Genomic DNA, 21,147 nt, shown 5'->3' on the forward strand with positions numbered 1-21,147 from the left:
AGGAATATTACATCAGTTTGAACGTATTATAAATCGTTGAAGTAATACCAAAACGTTTGTCTAAAAGCAAAAAAAAAAAAATTATACGACCAACCATAACTACGAAAAAAAAAGGGGGGGGGGGACAAGGTTTGGACGACAAAAATATTTCGTTTCTGCCGTTCAAATTGTTAATAAATCTTATAATTTTTATCTAAAACTTTTGTTTTGAAACGATTTTTCGATAAGATGAGTCATTGCTGCAGGGTTTTAAAAAAAAACAAGGGTATAGTTTAAAAAATAATCATAATTTCCATACCTTATATACTATCAAATTCGTTCTAATTTATTGTAAAAACCTGAATTATTATCTAGGCTACAACTTTTGTCTGAAATAATTTTTATACGACTTACCATGACTGAAAGGGATGAAATAAACAGGGGTTAATGATAAAAAAATTCATACTCCCTTAGTAGGGATATAATCAAATCTGTTCAGATTGACTGCAAATCTTATAATTTTTATATACAACTTTTAGCTGAAACAATTTTTGATAAAACAAACCATTATTGCCAGTTGTTGAAAAAACTTGGGAGTTGGAATAATAAAATTAATTTTTCCTACCATGTGCACTATTGAATCCTTCTTGTTTTTGTTAAAATTTATAAATATTTAAAAATAATATTTTTTTTAAAAAACCAAACATGTGTGCAAGGTTTGAACAAAGTTTGAAAGTAAAAAATAATCATAGGTTTTTTAATAGATAATACTATAAAAAACTTTTAATTTATTGTCTAAATCCTAAAAATTATTTAAAACTTTGGCTGAAACAATTTTTGGCGAAACAAATATTACCAAAAAAACAGGGATTGAAATTTAAAATATTCAAAACTTTCTTATTTACAATCTTGTTCGAATTTATTATACACCATCTAAATATAAACCGTGGTACAAAGCAAATATTTATACGACCACGATATTACTTCAAAATTTGGGGGGGGGGGGGGGGGAATGAAGGTTAAAAAAAATAACTAATTACATTAGTGTGCATATAATACGAAATTCGTTCTAAGCTATTCAATGCTGGATACATTAAATTAAAAATATGGGTAAAATTTCCGCTACATGGAAAATAAGTAATTTTATATCGATCATTTTGTAATATTGGAGGAAATTAATAAATTATGTACATTAAGTTATTTAAATGTTCCAGAAGTTTGAAGAAGTTTCCAGAATAAGCAGGTAATTCGCAATCTACCTACGCCTGTAGGCTGTGCCGAAATGAATTATTTTGTCACGTTATCTAAACACATTTATATGAGCCGTTTCATTACATATCTTAAAATTTAGTTCTGTAAATAGAATGATTCGATAACCGCCGTAGCTGCTCCGGCAGCGAATTATAGCGGCGGGTGCGAAACATATGTGTGATTCGTATCCAAAAATAAAATGTAAACACAATGTGCGTATATACTTAACACGGTCGGCATTATTTTAAAGAATTCTACAAGTTTCGTGTCCGAGTTTCGTATTAAAAGTGTATTATTTATTGAAAATGTTTATATATAAATGTATATATATAAGCGCACACACACACAATACTCACACAACACACACATAAAACCCACAACACACACAACACATAGGTACTACACACTTAACACACAAACACACACCAAACCCTAGACACATAACTACACCACACACGCAAAACCTAAACACACAACCTACACCACACACACAACACGCTACGCAACACACAGCACACATACAACACTCACACACAAAACACATACATCATATACACAACCCACATACATAAACACATAACACACACACAACAAACTACGCTACACGCACAACACATACAAAACACATAAAACACACAACACACAAATAACACGCAACACACACAATATACTTACAACACACACCATACAGACAATACACGCCACGCACCACACACACAACAAACACAAAACGCACACACACGCATACAACACACAGCATACACACATCACACACACATTAGACACAACACACACATTACACAAAACATACACAACACTCAACACAAACACACGGGCGCGCGCGCGCGTGTGTGTGATATTACAGACTCCTGAAACTGTGTTAATTAAATTTGTTTACGTTTTGCATTACCGTCACCTAGCGACAACAACGTCTTACGTGCTCTATTTACATTCTCATGAAGTTTGTTTATAAAGAGTGTTTCGTTTTTAAACCGTATTTAATTTATTTTGAGAGACGTTGACACTAAAATTTTTATTTCAATATTATTTTATGAACATTATTTAGTCGTTAAATTCGTTTTCTTTTTGATTCCTGGGTCGGTGTTTTGTGATTGGCTGAGGCCTGCCGACGCCTGTAACTAAGCGAGTGACGCTGAGGATGATGGGAAATCGAACGTTTTCCTCAGTTTTGTCCGTTGAGACTGCTCGTCAGGAAGTCGTGGCGGCAGGGATAATTTAATGATAAATTCGCGTGTGCGGGCGCGATCGCGCTATTGTGTTGAACGGCGATATTCCCGCGGACGTTTTGTATTAAAAATCGTAGCGAAATTCTACCGCGAACACCTACAGTGAACTGATTTGCAACCGGTCCAGAGACTACACTAGGTAAGCCATGTTGGAAAGTTCTTTTGTCCGCTAATCCTAGTGACGCCAACGCATTTTAGGCACTATTGCACCACAGTAGCAGTGTGATTTGTTGTTAATTACACGACCAATAGTGCAAGTTATTAATTGTAAACATTATTTTATGCCTCGTGGCTTTATTATTAATGATATCAACATATATACATATGCACACAAACCTGAATATCCGAAGCCAGTACTCCAGCGTGTATTGTTTTGCGTTATACCGATTTTAACTAATCTGAAACTTTTAAAGATACCTTGAGATATTTATTTATTTGAGAACTGTGAGATTTAAAGTGAAACCTAAACTAGTTTAACTGTGCCTAACCTATAATGTTATCTTCTTCTGAAAGAGTTAGATGATCATGGTTTTATTATAATACAGCCCAATCCGAAGTTACGCAGTAATATATATATATATATATATATATATATATATATATATAGTCCTACTTACTAGTTTTAAATTCATCCCAAGCGGTAAGATATAAAAAAAACTATTTCAATAATGATTTTATCGATGTAGTCTACTTGTTTAGTTTCAAACACAACTAGGGATCATGGTGAGCCAGGATAGTAAGTAAACTCATTAAATAATTTATCTTTCAAACATGTCTTATAGGAAAAAAAAAGACAAATAGGTATACAATCTTCTAAGTTACATGAATTATTGACATCGGCACATGGTAGGGATACGATAATGTGTTACCGATTACTAACAAAAACAACTTAATTGCCTTTAGAAGTTATCTTTTGAGGCCTCTGATGTAAAAACTAGGCGTTTTCCTTAAGGACACTGGCGATAAACTCGAACAACGTCGTTCATATTTTTTTATCTGGCACACACAACTAATTGTTTTAGAATGTGGGAATAGTGGTTGTTAAGAGAAACTCGGGCGCATTTAACGACGTAGCTGATAAAAATAAACGTTTTAAGGAAGAATATTGCAACACTGTGATGTGGAAGACAAATAAGTAGTTAGTTGCGTAAAACTAAAAGAGCGAAGAATGTTCATTTCAAGTGTTTGTTACGTTGTAAAGTACGAAATAATGTTATAGCGCAAACTCTGAATCGCAAATTATGACATTTACGCAACGTCGCAAAGTGACATCTGAGTCTGTGAAATTAAGTTAACTTAAAATTCTGCAATAAAACATTCTATTAACTAGGTACTAAATCAGTGACTTCGCTACGGTTTGTTTTTATAGTTGGGAAATTCACTGGCAAACCAATGAAAATCACTTGTATGTCAGCGAACTCACGCAATGAAATAAATTGTAGACAGCCACACATTCAAGTTGAGCAGTATTTTTAAACAGATTTGATATCAAATATTACTTATTCAGAGCCATTTCAATTACTTAAAATTTTGACTGTACGGACGGTTTATAATATGATCACAAAAAAATGTTTTTATACTTGTTTGTGATTTAACGTGAACGCTGATGAATAGCTTCAACTTGATTATACGTTACGAGCCTTTGACTTATCAAACAAGAAAGTGTACACATTAAATCAAATAATTTATGAAAAAAAAATTACATACTAGTAGGCATACACCCAGTAATCAACACATTTTTAGTTTAGTTGAATATCGCATTCGTTTACTAGTATTACATAGAAAGGAGGGAAGTGAGAGGGAGGGAGAGAGAGAAAAAAATTATGAAAATATTAAATGTATTAGGTCTTAAAACTATTATTACTGACACCGAAACATTGCTGTCAATAATAAGCCAGTAAGTCGAAAATAAAAAATTACTTGATTGACACCACAAACTATTTAGTAGGATCTGTATTGATAAACATATTTTGTGGTGGCTGCAAAATTTTTTTTCTAGTGTAACTACAATGTCAGAAACTGCGAGTGGGAAGTATCAGATTGTCTCATTGGTACCCTTGCGAAAACCAATATGGCTGCCTGAGCGCAGACTCGAGCAGCCCACATAACTTTGGAAGTCACAAGAACAGTCAAAATTAAAAATCCTCCAGAAAAAAAAAATCTACATAACCTAGAGCTGTTAAAAGGTATAACGATCGTAGCTTAAGAAACTTCACCGATTAGAGACAACAGCATGGCTTAGAACAACCGCAGGATGGAAACACGCGACTAGATTCTGTCTCACAACTGGCGTAAATTAGAACATTCCTACGCATCAGCGAGGAGCCTTCCCCCGGCGAGACAACGCATGGAGTGTTTACATGAGTTGTCAGGAGACGGCATCTTGTGACGTAGTTGAAGCCACTTTTTTCCCCCCACCATCACCATATTGTAACGACCAAAACATTGCGGAAATGTTGCTTTGAACACGCCTGATAACGGTAAGCAAGTATGAATTATAATATCCGTCTTAAAAAAAACGGTAACTTTCATGAAAACACGTCATTTAAAACTGTAACCACAACGCAGACGGTACAACTTCAGACAATGTTTTTTTGGGCCGTCCTTAACCAACATGGCGCAGACCACGAGCTAAGAGGGAAGAAAAAAAATAAAGATTCAACCGGTTAGCATGCAATCATGCAGACAAGAACGTGGGCCTACACCAAAGAGATTACGGACCGACCTTTAGCCCCGTCTTGCACGCTACACGGCTCGCCACTTCCCCGCCGGCTATAGACACAGTTGTGCCCGACTGTATTCTCCCCGTCCGTAGGGATTGGTTCCGTGCGTCTCACCGGGCGCATCACTGCAACGTGCCGACATCTATTGCACTCCCCCCCTCCCCCCATCCGCCTTTACCCTCCTCTCTCCTCGTCTTCCCACGTGTCCGGGAGAGAACAGTTTTTCTAACCACTTCTCTGAAAGAGAAAGACAGAGAGAAAGAGAGAAGTGGGGGGAGGGAAGTACATCTCCCTCTCCCCACAGGTAGCTCATCCGCAGCTTCCGATTCACAATATCACTTTTATTATCATTGCTTTCAACCATGTGTTCCCCCACTCCTTGCCCCCGCCGACAGCCCCTTTTATCCAGAAACTGGTCCGAGCTCACCTTTCACAGTTCTCTCTCCGCATTGTGCACGGCTTCATGTTAATGTCATTTATAAGGTTCAGCCTCCACTGGAAGAGGGGGGTGGGGTGTAGAGAGAGAGAGAGGAGTGGGGTGAATGCCACCATACGCGCATTGTAGCGACGTCTTCAGGTGCTGATGGGGTATATCCGTATCAAGTTGCGCAGATCTGCAGGATAACAGCGAAGTCTGTATGAAGGGGAAAAGTTTTGTTTGGTTATAAGGGGGAGAGAGGGGGGCTAAAGGATCAGGGCTAGGACGGTGATACACGAATACGTGCATATGTTAAAAACGCATGCGTGAAGTTCAACCCCCTCCCTCCCTCTCACCGGTACTTCTTTTCTCTCCGACACACCACTCGGCCGTCTTTACGTCCGCCGCAGAACATGGTACCATTGCCAACCCCTCCTTCCCCATCAAGAGTTCTCTCTCTCTCTCTCTCTCTCTCTCTCTCTCTCTCCCTCTTTCACTCAGCGTTCATCCTGCCGTTCTTCTGGGTCGGTTGTTGTGTGCGGCGAAGCGTGGAAAAAAGAAAAATATTTTCGTAAGGCGGCAAATCTGTTTGACGTTAACGTTTTCGTTCACGCATGATGACAAACCCCCACCCCCCTCCTGTGTTTCATAGTCCCATATCTCCTTTTACGATCATCTCGAAATCATAAAAAAAGAAAAAAATATATATTTTTCCCAAAAAAATAACTGCCGTTGGAACAATTCGTTTTATTTTTCCACCGCCGCAAGACTTTTGAGTAGACTCGCTGGCAGAAATTCTAATTTCGCCTGGTTTTATTTTTGAAGCAGTTTTAGACTGCATTTGTGGAGCAAAGAATAGTTAACAGCAGTGCTTCCAAAATTTTTCCAATCCACCCAAACCAGATAAAGCCTACTACAGTTTTACTTGTTTTATTTGTTGTATAATACTTACAACAATATCCAGACGTAAGGACTATTTTGTGCTAAGCTAGTGCACGAATAATCATAACGCTACACATGTGAACGGGAAAACTGGCAAGTTTTCAGTGACAAGTTCGTAAATATTTTAAATTTTACACGCATACATAAAACTAACGACGTAAAAATAATTCATGGCTGTCTGCAAGATTATCGTGTACGGATATATATTTTTTTTGTGGGGTTGATCGTGTGCTTTTACTCTTCGTTGAAAGCTGCCTGTAAACACATGTTCAGCAGAGAAATTTCCCCGCCTATATCACCATGTTTGACGCTCAATCAAGTGACGGAGGAGAGAAATTTAGAGCAAGCCCCGCGAGAGAGAGGAAAGATTTCGCTCGACGATTTTATCACACGTCGGAGTAAAAACAGGGTCCAATGAAAGGCATGAGAGATAAAGCGAGTTACGGAAGCAGATGCTTGAAAATATACATAATTTGCGTTATATGGAGCTCTTCGGAGACGGCAATTTAGGTTTAACAAGCGTAATTTTTAAAAAATTAAGTATGAATTTATTTTAAACGCATGCGGTAGACCGTACTACCAGCAGCCAATGAGAAAATACTGTTGTGACAAGTACGTGCATTCTCCGAGCTAAATAAATGAAACGGAAGTTTCTGACTCTTAGTTAATTAGATAGATACCTACTTTAACAAATCTAAGTTTAAAAATAATTGTCTGTGTGAAATGATTTGCCTATAAAACTGCTATGTTAATGACTAGATATTCAAACAGGATTAATTTAGTTTTTACTTCATTGCGATACCTGTAAACGGTTTCAAATATATGATAATAATATAGCCTAAAAAATGATCTATTTCCTTTCGAAAACATATTTATTTAATACGAAGTTATAATTTTAATGAAAACGTGAGAGTACATATTCGTGAACAATTAATTGCCAATATTTTCGATCTAAATAATCTGTTGTGAATTACTCCGCTAATGCGTTCTAAGTCGCAAGCATACTTAGCAGGTATCAGGGAAAAGGTACGAAAGACTGGTGACCGGATATATTCAGGTCCATGAAGTCTGTTCATTGGAAGAATCTATAACAGGGCCACGCGCAGTTCGGTGCCTGAAGGTGGGTATCCTATATATGTTACACGTTAAACGTTGCGTGCCATCGTTACGTATAACCCCTGCGGCACGACACGGGTGAAACCATGGCGGAATTCCCGCCGTGTCGTTCGTCCGTTACAGCGTGTCCGTATACAAAACAAAAGTTACGCCTCATAGACACACCAGAAGGGGCAGTTCATCAGTAGCCACGAGCGCTGACTAACTTGCAGCGGCCGCCTTCATTTTTTGTACACCTCACGCTTAATAAGGTAGGATTCCTTTGACGCGACTGCGACTGGCGACCGCGACAAGGCGACCGCGACAAGGTGACTGCGACAAGACGTAACCTCGTTGGTTGGATGTCAAAAGTATTTACAAGTAGGGAAGCTGTACGGTGGATCGTCTTTGTTGGCTGATTTGAAAGTTTCAGACAGTGAGTGGACTGTTCAAGAACATCACGAGGAAAGCATCCCGACTGAATTCGAATTTTTGTTTTGTTCAGTTGGGCTGAAAAAAAAAAAATGGATGAAGGGTGACACGCCACCCGTCAGCACACGTTCTTTTTGTAGAGCCGTGACTTCCTACGACGTGACGGCGAAAGACCGACAAACGACGGATCCCAGCCCTGTTTGCGTGTCTTCGAGTCGAGTTTCGACACGCAACAACCCTGCGACGAGTCTCGTCCACACGTGCACATTTCGGTCACGCATCCGAATATCCGGGGATCTTGGTGAATTTACCTGTAAACATGTCTTGGTGAATATCCGGATGCTCGGTTTTTACTGAATTCGAACACGAATCGTAAATAATCAGCTTGGAGTAAAACAAAAACTTTTAAAAATTGTTTTATATTCAACTTGAAAAAAAAATGCTGGGTTCGCGACTCGCGTTTTGGGAAAGGAATCCGGATTGCCTTTGAAATTATATTTACGTGAAAGCAAACTGTACTGCTATACAGTGCCCGGGAGTTTATGATCTGTGTTGTCTCAATACCTGCATTGGTTAAAGTTACATATTTATAAATTCTTTCCTGGATAGCTTTCCAGTATTAACTGCGCACTTTAATAAGCACAATAAAAACAAATAACGTCCAATCATTTGATATTCAACTATATATTTTTCACATAGTTTTAGAAAATTAAAGCTTGTATAGGTAATACATCAGTCTAAAGTTACAATTATGCACCAACTTTCGTAAGAAATATTCGGTAAAGTTTCCAAAAATAACCACAGCATTTTTACGTGGTAAGTGTGTGAAGCCGGTTTTTTTTTACACCTTCAGCTAACTATTACACTATATTCGTCAGACGCCCAAAACATTGGGTAGTGTGAAATTTTTTTTAAATGACTTTTTTCTATGAACGTGACTGTTTTTAACGACGGAGATTATATAATTCATAGTTAATAACCAACACCTGATGTTGCCAAGCACCTAGAGCTGAACAATGTGGCGATGCCGAGATTAAAAAGTGACTTCAACCAGGTCGCAGCACGCCGTGACAATCCCCGACCCTATGCTTATCGCAGCGTTACGGACTTATTTCTTTGCGACTGCACTGTTGAAAAAAAAAAAAAAAAAACTTTCACCCTCAATTTACGAAGAACGAAATGTTACCAAAACGTCCAGGAATCTTCGTGAATTTACGGCTTTCTTCGTGAGTTCACTCGCTTTCAACAGTTTTGTGTGTGTTTTACCTTTGTTCAGAACGAAACATACTACAGATCGAAAGTCGAGATACGGCGTAGTTCCCGCGAAGATTCAGTTACATTATGTATTTTTAAATAACGAAGAAGTTTTTAGATTATTTGAGTATGAACTCTTGGTCGGAAAAAAAGTCCTTGAAAATTTACTCTGCGAATTCTAAACCGGAGTGGATGAATAATGTTCGCAGCAGGCGTTCGCGACGGCCACTGCCTTGGAAGTAGCTTGTAGGTTAACTGCTCGCATGATGATGGCGACTTGCAACGTCGGACCCGAAAACCGTCGGTGGATCATTCGCCAAAGGACGCGGCTACAACCCAGAAAGCCAAGCGCGGTGTCCAAAAGGGGAGGGTGTGTGGGGGCGGTACTCACGGCCAGAACTCGAGGCGGTCCTTGTCCCCCAGCACGAGTCCGGGGAACCTGTAGCACTCGAGGCCGGGCATCGCGCCGGGCTGGTCTTCGCCGCCGCCTCCGCCGCCGCCGCCGCCGCCGCCGCCGCCGATGTTGAGCATGGCGCTGGTGGCGGCCGAGATGGGGTGCTGGTCGTAGTAGGGCCGCACCCAGCCGCCCTCCTCGCCGCCGCCGCCGCCGCCCCCTTCCTGCGGGGGCATGTCCGCCAGCCGCACCAGGGACGTCCCTGCTCGCGCGAGCGGGGAGCCCAGGAGGTACTCCTCCCCCGCGTCCTTCCGCTTCCTGCAACCAATCACGTGCCGCGTCACTCTCCCTCCTTCCCTCTCCCTCACTCTCTCTCCTTCTCACCCAGCACCAACCAACCAACAACACGGACAAGCACCGTCACAAGGGAAAAAAAAAATCTCGCCAGACAATGTGGAACATCTCACCTCGGCAACGGAAACTTGGACAATAAATAGAGACAGGAAAAATTCGCGAATTCATTTCGCGATAGGCTAAAATACAAATAGTTATACCTCAGTGCTGCCTCTGCCATTTGGCTCACAACTCACCTGGATGACTCTGGGCCAATGAAGAACGACCGACCAAAGCTTTATCGAATCACAGACTGCTACGTTGGGACGCCTCACAAGACGGCAGCCAATGAGTGGGTGACATTTGACCGAGTGTACGTATAACTATGGAGTTCATCCTGCAGGTCATTGAACCCGCGAATTTTTCCGGTCCCTAACAATAAATTAAATGTGGAGTTTTTTTTTTAATAATTCCGAGAGGGATAAATACACCGAAACAAAAAAAAAATTTGTGTTTTCAACAACAACTTTTCTCGACGCAAACCACACATAGTTTCCCCGCAACCCACTCGCTAGAATTCGCTGCCCGAGCGTTTGTTTTTGCAGACAGATAAACTTAGGCCCGGCTTTGGACCTGAAATTCGAAAAGAAGATTAATTTAAATACTGTCGATCTTGTTAAAATTCATCAAACAGTTTCTAATGTAAGGTTTCCCTTTTGGTCTTTGTGAACTTTGGTTCGCGCCATCCGCCGCAGATGGCAGCACCGTTCCGTGCGACTTCAGCTCCACTCACACGAAATCGGGTCTCCGGAGACAAGGGGCAGTGGTGACTTCCCCCCCCCCCCCCTCTCGCCCCATTGTCAACCACCCACATGGCCATAGCGTGTCGGGTTCGAGCTTTCTCCCGGGATGGTCCCACGGGCGTATTCGCCGCCGCGCCTCAGGACGTGACGTCACTCCCACCTACCGAGCAACACGCGATTCCATCTGACCCTTTCCCCCCCCCCCCTCCCGTCACGCCCTTTACCCACATGCACGACCCGCGAGCGCCGCCTGGCCGGGCGCAGTTAAGGGCGACAGTGGCTCGCGTTTCGCACGCCTCGCAGCTTCTACGGCGCCAGGCAACGCGTCTGTCTCTGTGGGGACTTCAGACGGTGATCCTGTAGTTCTGAGCTGGGACATTAAAGATATATAGGCTTCTTGCACGTCCGTATACCACTCACACTACTGTACTTATATAGAATTTTTCACACCAAAATTCGTCCGTGAAAACACCAGTTTTAAGCTTTTTTTTTTTTTGCTGTTCGAAAAAAAAAAAACACGTGATTATGTTGAAATCTCAAACGTCACTTTACTTTTATTTATATTTCCTCGTCATTATTATTAGTTAAGAGCTATTTCCGTCAAATTATCACTAGATGTCTCTTACATTTGTTGTTCCATCACAAATATTTTCAAGAAGATATTTACAAAGTGTGATATAATCGCTTAAAAAAAAGTGTGCGGCTATTTACACCCATTAAAAAAAAATCCTTTTAAAATTTTTGCTACGGCATAATAAATTAAAGAGGGGACAGAGCATTAAATTAACATGAATAGCCATCAACTAATTGTAATGATGAGAAATTAAAAAAATTAAAAATGAACAAGGAACCATGAGACCACTGTCCAAGCTGCTGTGGTGGCCAAATTGTGGCCTATCCAGCACTCTCCCAAAGCATCTTGTGCGTGGATAGCGATGGACGCGACGCGATTAAAACAATCCTCTGAACAATCACATTCACGTTGGACACATCTGTGATATCAGCGCTACAAAAATCCGGTAAGGCGCGACAGACTTTTCGATTCCATCACGTTGCGGACACGATGTTTTTTTCTGAAATGTGCGTAAGAATTTTTTCCCTCGATAGACAGCATTACAGGTTCGTTGTTACCTAGTATTATTGGTGTATTATTTTGAAAAAATGTGTCGTTCACTAAATTCCTATCTGTGAGATCTTTTTAATGTGTTCACGCGCAATGATTTTCCCAAATGAACTTTAAATATGAGTTAAATATGTATGTTTATCTCGAACATGTAGATGAAGAAAAAAACAAACTTTTAAGCATTTATGACTGACGTATTCGTGGTGCAAATGTAATGGCAAATAACGTTTGTATTATAATTAGGGATGAGACAATAAAATCCTCAAATGTCATCGAAGGAAAAAAAGATTAGAAGAAAAATATTACAGGAAATAAAGTATATTAAAAAATTCCACGCTCAAAACCTAACTTTTTTCTCCATACCTATCCTGTTACCATTCCCCAAGAAATTGATTTTTTAATATGTAGTAAAATAAATAAAACTACATTATGTATTGACTCCTGAAACTTAGTTTGTGAAACAAACATTTAAAGGGAAGCTTGTTTCAACACCATAGTTAACATTTTTTATTTATTTATTTTATTTTTAACACTTGACACCTAGATTCGGACTTAAAATATCTCTGGAATTCGAATTCGAGATTCGGATTTCAGAAAATTTTGTTTCGACCCATCACTAGTTATCATAGTTTATTTTTGTTCATCACATGGGTAAATTCCGCGTGTTCATAATAACTTGATACTTTGCTGCTATGTCGCGGCCTTAGCGTTATTAGGATCGCAGAGTTATACTAATGGTGGTTTTGAAGAACTAGGTGCACTCAAAACTTTTGTAAGAAAAAAAAATACTTTTAACTAACCATAAAATAAATTGAAGTATGTCACTGTTTTATAAATGAAAACATTGTATTGCTTTTAATGTTAGAAGGGTAGGGAGGAGGCCGAATTTTTATATTCGAAAGGCATTATTTCAGGGATTTGGGTTGAAAATACATATAAAAATATCAAATCCAAAATATAAATTGAATTTTATAGTTTTTTTTAAATTTAAATCTATTATATAAACAGTTTTGGCACACACAAAAATATATAATGAATCAATTAATCAACTCAAATTATGGAATAAAATATAAAATTATAGAATCAAAAAAAATAAAATAAATTTTCCCGTTGGTTAAAATGCCGGGCACCACCCTGTTTCGGAAATTTTATCAGTTATTTGAGTCACGGCGCGAGTTAGCCGGCTGTTGCTCCGCGAGTCTTCACACATATTTCAGCGTTCCAACCGCCAGATGTCTCTGCGCGTCACGTCCGGGGCGCGCGACCGTCGCGCGCGCAGCGGCGGCGGCAGCAACTACAAACTCCCTCAAGCTTCGCGCCGCCCGGCACGTTTCAGAGATGAACAGCGCACGTGCGCGCAGGCGATTTTTCATATGTAGGCATATCTACATGTATTTTCTTTCCTATTTTTTTTTTTTTTAAGTTGTTATTATTCTTCCTTCGTTGAAGGGAAGATAAGAGGGGAATAAAGGAAGCATCGCACGCGCACCGTTATTGTCCACCCACGCGTCTCCGGAGCGGTCGTAAAAAAAAAAAAAGAGGTTGCCGTCCGCGGCTCACAAAAGTGATGCATGGGTACGGACCTCACAACCAGAAGACAAACCACCCCTTCCGATTCGCTTTTCACGTCACGTCACGCGGTTTAGGAACGTATTCTCGCGGCAGCGGTCACCCTCCCTCCCTTCCTCCCACCTTACCCGATGGACTGACGGGTGCCGGGTTCGTCAGAGAGTCGTTCCACGTAGGACTCGTGCGACTCTTTACAAGGGTCGCCGCGGCGACGAGCACATGCTGATGGCGGCAGTCGACCCAACGAGGAACGGCGCACATCAACTGGTCGTGACTGGTTGTGCCCTGAGGGTCCCGGGTTTGATCCCTAGTTCTTCAGTTTTTAAAATTAAATTTTTTCTCTTCACCAGGACACAGGCTTTGGAGGGATTTTTTGACGTGACAACGTCTAATAAATCGATGAACGCCGGCTGCACGCACAAATAGTGTCCCGTTACGCACATTTTCCCGTTACGATGTGTCCCGTTACGTTAATTGCACGCTTGCGCCGCATCTATCTCTCTTCCACTCGATTGGAACAACCATCGATTTGACTTTTTCGAGGCACATTAAACTTGAAACACTCCCATTCGTTTCCTACTTTTCCTATCATCGTCCTATCCTTAACAGAATAACACAGATTGGAAGAAGTTAAATAGCAAACATGTATAAAAGTTATAGTTAAAATAATCTCTTCGTTAAAGTAATAAACATATTTGAATTAATGAGTGCAAATAAAAGTAAATTTATCAATTAAATTGTAGATTTCATTTCACTCCTTCTTTGTGTCCATACAAAATAGTGATAATTCGATAAAGTTGATTCAATTTTATTCATAAAAGTATGCAATCATTTCATCAATGTTTTGTTATGACGTTATCACGTTTAAACCATCGTCCGTAAACCGACTTTACAGACAACCAATTTTTTTGTATAGATTAATCTGATATTTGAGTAATTGAAAACAAACTTTTATTTCTGATATTTTTTTCTGTACTCCAACATAAACGAAACTCTTTTTTCCAGCATGCAACACCTTCCCCTCTCCCCCTTTTTTTTTACTTTGTACATACCCGGGTATTATGGTAGCCAAATGATTAACAAATAGTTATAAAAAAATCTGTAAGTGCAACTGCAAACGGACGTACGCGGATAGCGTCTTTGTTTTATACCATTTAAAGATTTTTCCTTGTGCCCACTATCATGCCGAATTCACAACAGCGTGGCGTACGCGAAGGAAAGAACACGATGCGTTGTCATCAACATGCGTTTTTTTTTAAATCCAAGCGACAAACATAAATATATAAAACGATCAGAAGTTCATAAAACGTTTCTCTCCACCACACACGCACCACACATACGGCTGCCATAAATTTTTACACCTATTTTTCTCCAATCGACATGTTTTTAGAGAAATTTAATGTTCGGTCCGAACCCGGCGTACATTAGGAAAATTCATTGCGCGCGAACACATTTAAATGATTTCACAGAGTAAATTTAGAAGACAAGACCTTTTAAAATACGCGAATAAGTCTAACATTACTAGTCATCGTTCGAAGAAAAAAAATTCTGACGCGCGTTCCAGTAACGTCGCGTCCGCGACGCGATGGAAATGGACGAGAAAACAAAAACCTATCTGATAGAAAAAAATCAAAGGCGGCTCCCCAAGACTATCGCGGCCAATGTTTCTCACTTTTATTTTACTTTTATGTCTAGTATTCATTCTAAAATACAGAAATCAAATGGAAAAAATTAAAATCTTTATCAGCATGTAAACTAAAGTGCTGGTCAATACAAATTTAAATTCATGACTCCGCATTAGAAAAACGTTCAAATATCTATTGTTTTCGACACAGATAGGCCTAATTAATTACTCTGTTCCATCGGAATTTCATCGTAACCATTTATAAAGATGACAGGAAGATAATTTATCAGGAAAGAAAAAAAATCAACATTTATTAAGATACATAAGCTAAACCATAGTTGAAGTTTAAGTTCCAGGTTGGCTTAAAATTGTGTTTGAAAGAGTTGATTTTTGAAAAAATTCCCGGGGGGAGGGACTCCGTTCAGTAAACGTAAAGTAAAAGCCACCATTGGAAAAAAAAAACTCCCGCGAACTTTATCGCACTGACGTCACAGATGTGTCGAACGGAATTCGCGTAGTTGCGATTCCAGCATCACGGCGCTGGGCAGTTTAGAAGTTTCTTGACGGCCGTGTTTCGATGTTTCGAGTACCTCATGGGTAAAGACAGTGAGAAAGAGAGAGGGAGAGAGAGAGAGAGAGTTTTGAATGAGCTGCGAATGTGTTCGTGTAGGCTACGCTACTACCTGCAGCGTTGCAGATGCGAATGGCGTTATCTGATGAGCAAGGGTCACGTAATTGGGAGAAGGGTCTGCAGAAGAATGCGATACCACCCGCTCCAAGTGGCTGCCGGCCGTTTTACAAAAAAAAAAAAGTACCCCTTCTCTCTTTTAAAATTTAAAATTTCCTTTCCCTTTTGTGCTCGTAATTATCTCGTCACATGTCCACTTTATCAATCGCGCACGTTATCTGCAACTCGATCGCGAGAGTTATTACAGTCGCTGAATAGAAAATGTGACATAAAAAGGTGGAGGAAAAAAAAGGGGGGGGGGAATACTTTATCGCAATTAAGAGTCGAATTAATAGTTGCCGGAAGATTTGATAGTTTTCTCCCCTCGGGGCGAAAGGGTAAAAATTGTCCCGCGTACGGCTGTACCGGGCCCGCATACTGAAACGCACCCTTCACACGGCGGGCTCTCCCCCTCCCCACCCCCCTGAAACCCCTGCCCCTCCAGAACACCCGAATTTAACGACACCAGTTACGAGGAAGGACATTTTAAAATGCTTGTCATTTGTAAGTGTCGGTAGAAGAATGAGCCGACTGTCGCTCTGTGAATGCGGAGTGAGGGAGAAAAAAAATATGAATAAAACCAGCGGAATGATTTCCCAACTGTCTCCTCATGTGAAGAAGCCTTTAGGGCGTATCTAGATGAAGTTTTTTTTTATGGACACATCAGTGTTCTTACGAAGGGCTGCAGAGCAAACAAGCCGTTTTGAAAAAGTAAAAAAAAAAAAAAAAAAAAAAAAAAAAGTTCCAGCTCGAATTAAAGATGTCGGAACAGATTATGAAGCGATATTTCATCGACACTTTTTCCTCCGAGATGCTGTTTGGTTAGGATGCTGGCACACACCGCATAGCTGCGGGTATGTCCCGCGAAGCTGAAAGATTGTGTTGACATTTAAGGTACGTAGGTAGGTGGAATATAAATGTATAGCCTATATAATATTATTTTACCTACATATACACATATGCATTTACACATAGAGTTAGCAAATTTTCTTTTTCAACCCCAATGCGTCTTGAGTATTTGACAGTATTATCACTGGAATTAATTTTATTTTGTTAAAATAAAAAAAAGTAATTTATTTGATAGCGTCGTGCGATAAAAATAGATCTGGGAATTCATAACACGTGAATTATTTGTAAAAACCAATGAGGAACATTTTTATGTTGTTTAAAACCTTATCACTGCAAAAACATTTTTTTTTACTTTCTTTAAAAAAAAACCAGATTACTGTATTGTACATATTGTGCTTTAAGAAAATATGTATTAATTAAATTTTTTATCTTATTGTTATAATTTTAAAAAAATCATAGCTCAGATCATTGGTTTTATTGTGTCATTTAAGGTAGATTTATTTTTAATTAAAATTAAATTAAATTAATTTAATGTCAACAAGTAATTTAAACAAAAAAATTATTCTCTAACTATAACTCCAAAGTTTATTAGGAAATGACTGCCCATAAATTATTTATGAATAAACTAACAATTCATAGACACCAATACCTATTAGCTTTAATGAAATGCGAGCTGGTTTACCTTCACTTCTGATTTAAGTTTTTGATGCCAAATATGTTTCACTGGATTATAAAATATTTAGATTACAATTTCTCAAAGTAATTAGTAAAATAAGTTAGTAATCAATTAACATATATAAAATAGGTGAATCGGTAACATTCGAAAGCTGACACCATTAAAATACTGACGGTATTCTTTAATTAAATATTTTTCGATAAACCTTTTAGACGGGTTTATTTTCTGGAACTAATTTTCTTAAAAAAATAATTCTCAGACGTTAAAGGCAACAATATTGCCGTGGAAACACGCAGTTAATCCAAAAAAAAATAATAATAATACTTTCGTTATATCGATAATTTTTCATTATGGGATTTGAATTAAAATAGTTCATTATTGAATTATTTTCTTATTGAATTTATATATTATTATTGAATATTTGACTGTTGGTTCGATTATCTCTCAAAAACTACTGGATCGATTTTAATGAAAATTTTGTGTTTAAAAGCTTATTATAAGACTTAAAAATAAGTAGGTAGCTATATATATATTATCTCGATAAGATAAAGGGAGCCGGAGATATGTAACAATAAAACCATAGAAGTGTGTTTGTTCGAGCATAACGCAAAAACTACTATACCGATTTTGATGAAACGTTCTGTGTTTAAAAGCTTATGATTATAATTTAAAAAACTGGTATATATTTTATCCCTCTACAATAACGGGAGCCGGAGTTATTACAATAAAACCACATTTTTTCACCACTAATTGCAACCAATATAAGGTGAGCTCCCATTTATTCCAACACCCACTTATACCAATACTGCTATGTACCACATACACTATCTAATTTATGCATATTATCACACTCAGTACCTACTTCACGATTGATGATAACGTTTACATAACATGATGTGGTAATTAAAGACAAAAAATTTCACCGTGATATTATTCGCACGGACACACACACACACTAACTAGTTAGTAGATTAAATTTCCAATGCAATGAGAAGGTTATTTTTTATAGTTACAGCTCGGACTCAAGCATAACCAAATCGGGGTCAAGAGTTCATTGGCCTTTTCCACTCTTCAACGTGTCTTTCGATCGCACATTATTCAGTCAGATGATATATTTTTTAAAGGTGTTCCTTGGTTGGTTTCTAGGCCTTAAAGGCGTGTCAAAAATAACCAATGATTTGACCAGTGTCAAAGGTCATTCAAGTCTACAAACATTTTAATGTTAGGCTGTAACTTAAAATGATGCGAATTTCGCAAGATTTCTGTCCATTACATTTTTAGGAGCATTTAGCAATAAGCTGAACTTCTAAATCCTGTTTAGTTCCCGCCTCTCTTACAAGCACACTGTTCCCAAGATTTTTCACCATAAATTTAATGAGAACGTTGGTTATAAATAATCTAAGGTTCTTCGAAAATTTACCGTTATCTTCGTCAAACGACGAGTAGGTACCAAGTTCGCCATACTTTGAACATAAAACTACAAGAACAATTTTGATATTATAGAAAAATTTCAAGTAAAAGAATGCTCTTATCTCTTCCACGCGTGAGTTGACCCTGTGATTAATAAAAAAAATTAAATAAAAAATAACTCGGTTAAGTTTGGATACTGTGTGTAGTTTTTAGATATACGAAGATACCAGTTGTCTGAGATCATGAAGGACTCTTCGTTTTCTTGAGGTGTGAAACCTTCGTTGGGATGTCAGTAGATCGACTGTTGGTCTCGAACGGAATGAAAGGTGCACAGATGCACCATACGGCGATGACTGACCCCCCCCCCCCCCCCCCCACTAACCACCCCCCCCCCCCCCTCAACCCGTCACCGCGCGAATGATTCCCCCCCTCGTTTGCGACGACCACGCAGTTCCGCCCCTCCTTCGCTACTTCCTCCGGTGAGTAGCTACTTCATCCTCTCTCTCCCAGCGGAACCCTGTATCAAGCTCGCACCTAAACCCCCTCATTTGCATATGAGAGAGCCTTTTGCGCTACCCGACCTCCTGAGGGTTGTTTTTTTTTTTATATATATTTCATTTTCATACGAGCTCTCTCTCTCTCTCTCTCTCTCTCTCTCTCTCTCTCTCTCTCTCTCTCTCTCTCTCTCTTATCCCCCCCCCAACCCCTCCCCCAACACGGGGCTTTGTGCAGGGTGTCGGGCCTGACAAATGAAGAGCGATTTTTACGTCGGCTCCGACGGCCGGCTGCTCCGCGGGGTGTAGGGTGGCATATGCAGATGGGGGGAAACCTCTTAGCCGACGCGACGTGCGGAATACGCCTGGTAGGTAGGCACTTCAGTCGCGGCGGTGCGGTGTCGCGATGATTGCCGAATGAAAGCGTCTCTCGCTAACGAAATTCAGGGGCCGTGTCTACGTACAAACACCCCGACGAACCAATATCAGGACTTTTTTTCAAGGCCGCAATTTATATAAAAAAAAAATTGAAAAAAAAAATAACATGACTTGTCACTCAAAAAACCACTACAGAACCGTAATTATTATACTGTATGTATTTATTTTAAATATACAATTGGCCTATCAACCGCTTTCGGGGTTTTTTGTTGAGTTCTGGAACATCATATGTAGTATGTGTTGTATGTGTGTGAGTGTTCACGCACAAAAATTCCCTGTTGATCAGTTCGAGGTATTATTTATTGTCCATCTGCCCCCCCCCCTCCTTTTTTTCCACAAATTTTTTTTTTCTAAAAAATTTTTCTATGCTTTTCACGCGGTTCGCCGTCAGAAATACATACGTGCGCGCGGCCATTGTGAGCTTTCTGATTGACAGGCTCTTGCAGGTTTGTGAAGGCATCCGCGAATGACAGGGCCTGCGTCACTAGACTGTAGCGCGCGAGGTATACCTACCCGAGTGCCTCTCTTTCTCTTTGTGGGACAGCGAGCATACCTACAGTTATTTTCCAAGTTGGGTCCTTCCCACGAATACGAACAGAAGAAGAAGAAGAAGAAACAGGCGTTGCAAAAAAAATTTGACCATTGCAACTAGAGTGACGTACCTATACACAAACACACATATATACATACACACATACATATAGGCCTACATAAAGACACACACAAATTCCACCAAAACTTAACATTTCATATTGATTCTTGATTAAAATATTTTTCAATTTTGAAATATTTACGTCTAAGAACAGGCAATGTTTAAGTTGAATTTCGTTCGCTGGCAGCAAATTGGACTCTCGCCCAAGGAGGAACCCCGGGGTCGGAATATCGATGCCGCAATCATGGCCACGGAGGTTATTAATTAGTCTGTAGAGAGGGTGTACTGTTTTTTTTAAAGTTGAAGCCTATCTGGTCAACAACTGGCTAGCGAAAACATACTGCAAACGATTGAAGTATTTTCTTTTTTAAAAAAAATAACTTGCAATAAACTCGCTAGGAATCACGTTGAAAAAAAAAATTATATCATGACGTGAATATTATCAAACAAAGATGTTATCAGCACATCAGCTAGGTATAAACGTTATTCGTCATTATCAGAAAAATTGTTGTACTATCCAGATGAGAAAGTGAGATGGGAGTTTTTTTTTTAAATTTTATTATTAACGAGGCAAATATTGCAAAAAAAAAAAAACTAATACGTAACTTTTTTTTTACCTCCTGTATCCTGAACTTAGCCTTCCTAGGTTTACTCGTAATCTCTCCAGAAAAAAAAATTTGCTGGAATAGTTCCCTGTCATATCTACCCGCCCCC

General features: G+C 39.3%; 1 protein-coding gene across 4 annotated transcripts in view; it reads right to left on the reverse strand.

The window, feature by feature from the left end:
* The window catches only part of LOC134539866 (protein grainyhead), a 272,758-nt gene that overhangs the window by 157,276 nt on the left and 94,335 nt on the right, over nucleotides 1–21,147 (reverse strand). For all 4 annotated transcript variants that reach the window (XM_063382210.1, XM_063382208.1, XM_063382207.1 and 1 more), the window contains exon 2: nucleotides 9,733–10,053. In XM_063382210.1, the coding sequence (XP_063238280.1) occupies nucleotides 9,733–9,971 (239 nt within the window). In that variant the 5' untranslated portion in view covers nucleotides 9,972–10,053. The remainder of the gene's footprint in view (nucleotides 1–9,732; nucleotides 10,054–21,147) is intronic.

This window comes from Bacillus rossius, chromosome 16, assembly GCF_032445375.1.
Source record: "Bacillus rossius redtenbacheri isolate Brsri chromosome 16, Brsri_v3, whole genome shotgun sequence".
Lineage (NCBI taxonomy): Eukaryota > Metazoa > Arthropoda > Insecta > Phasmatodea > Bacillidae > Bacillus > Bacillus rossius.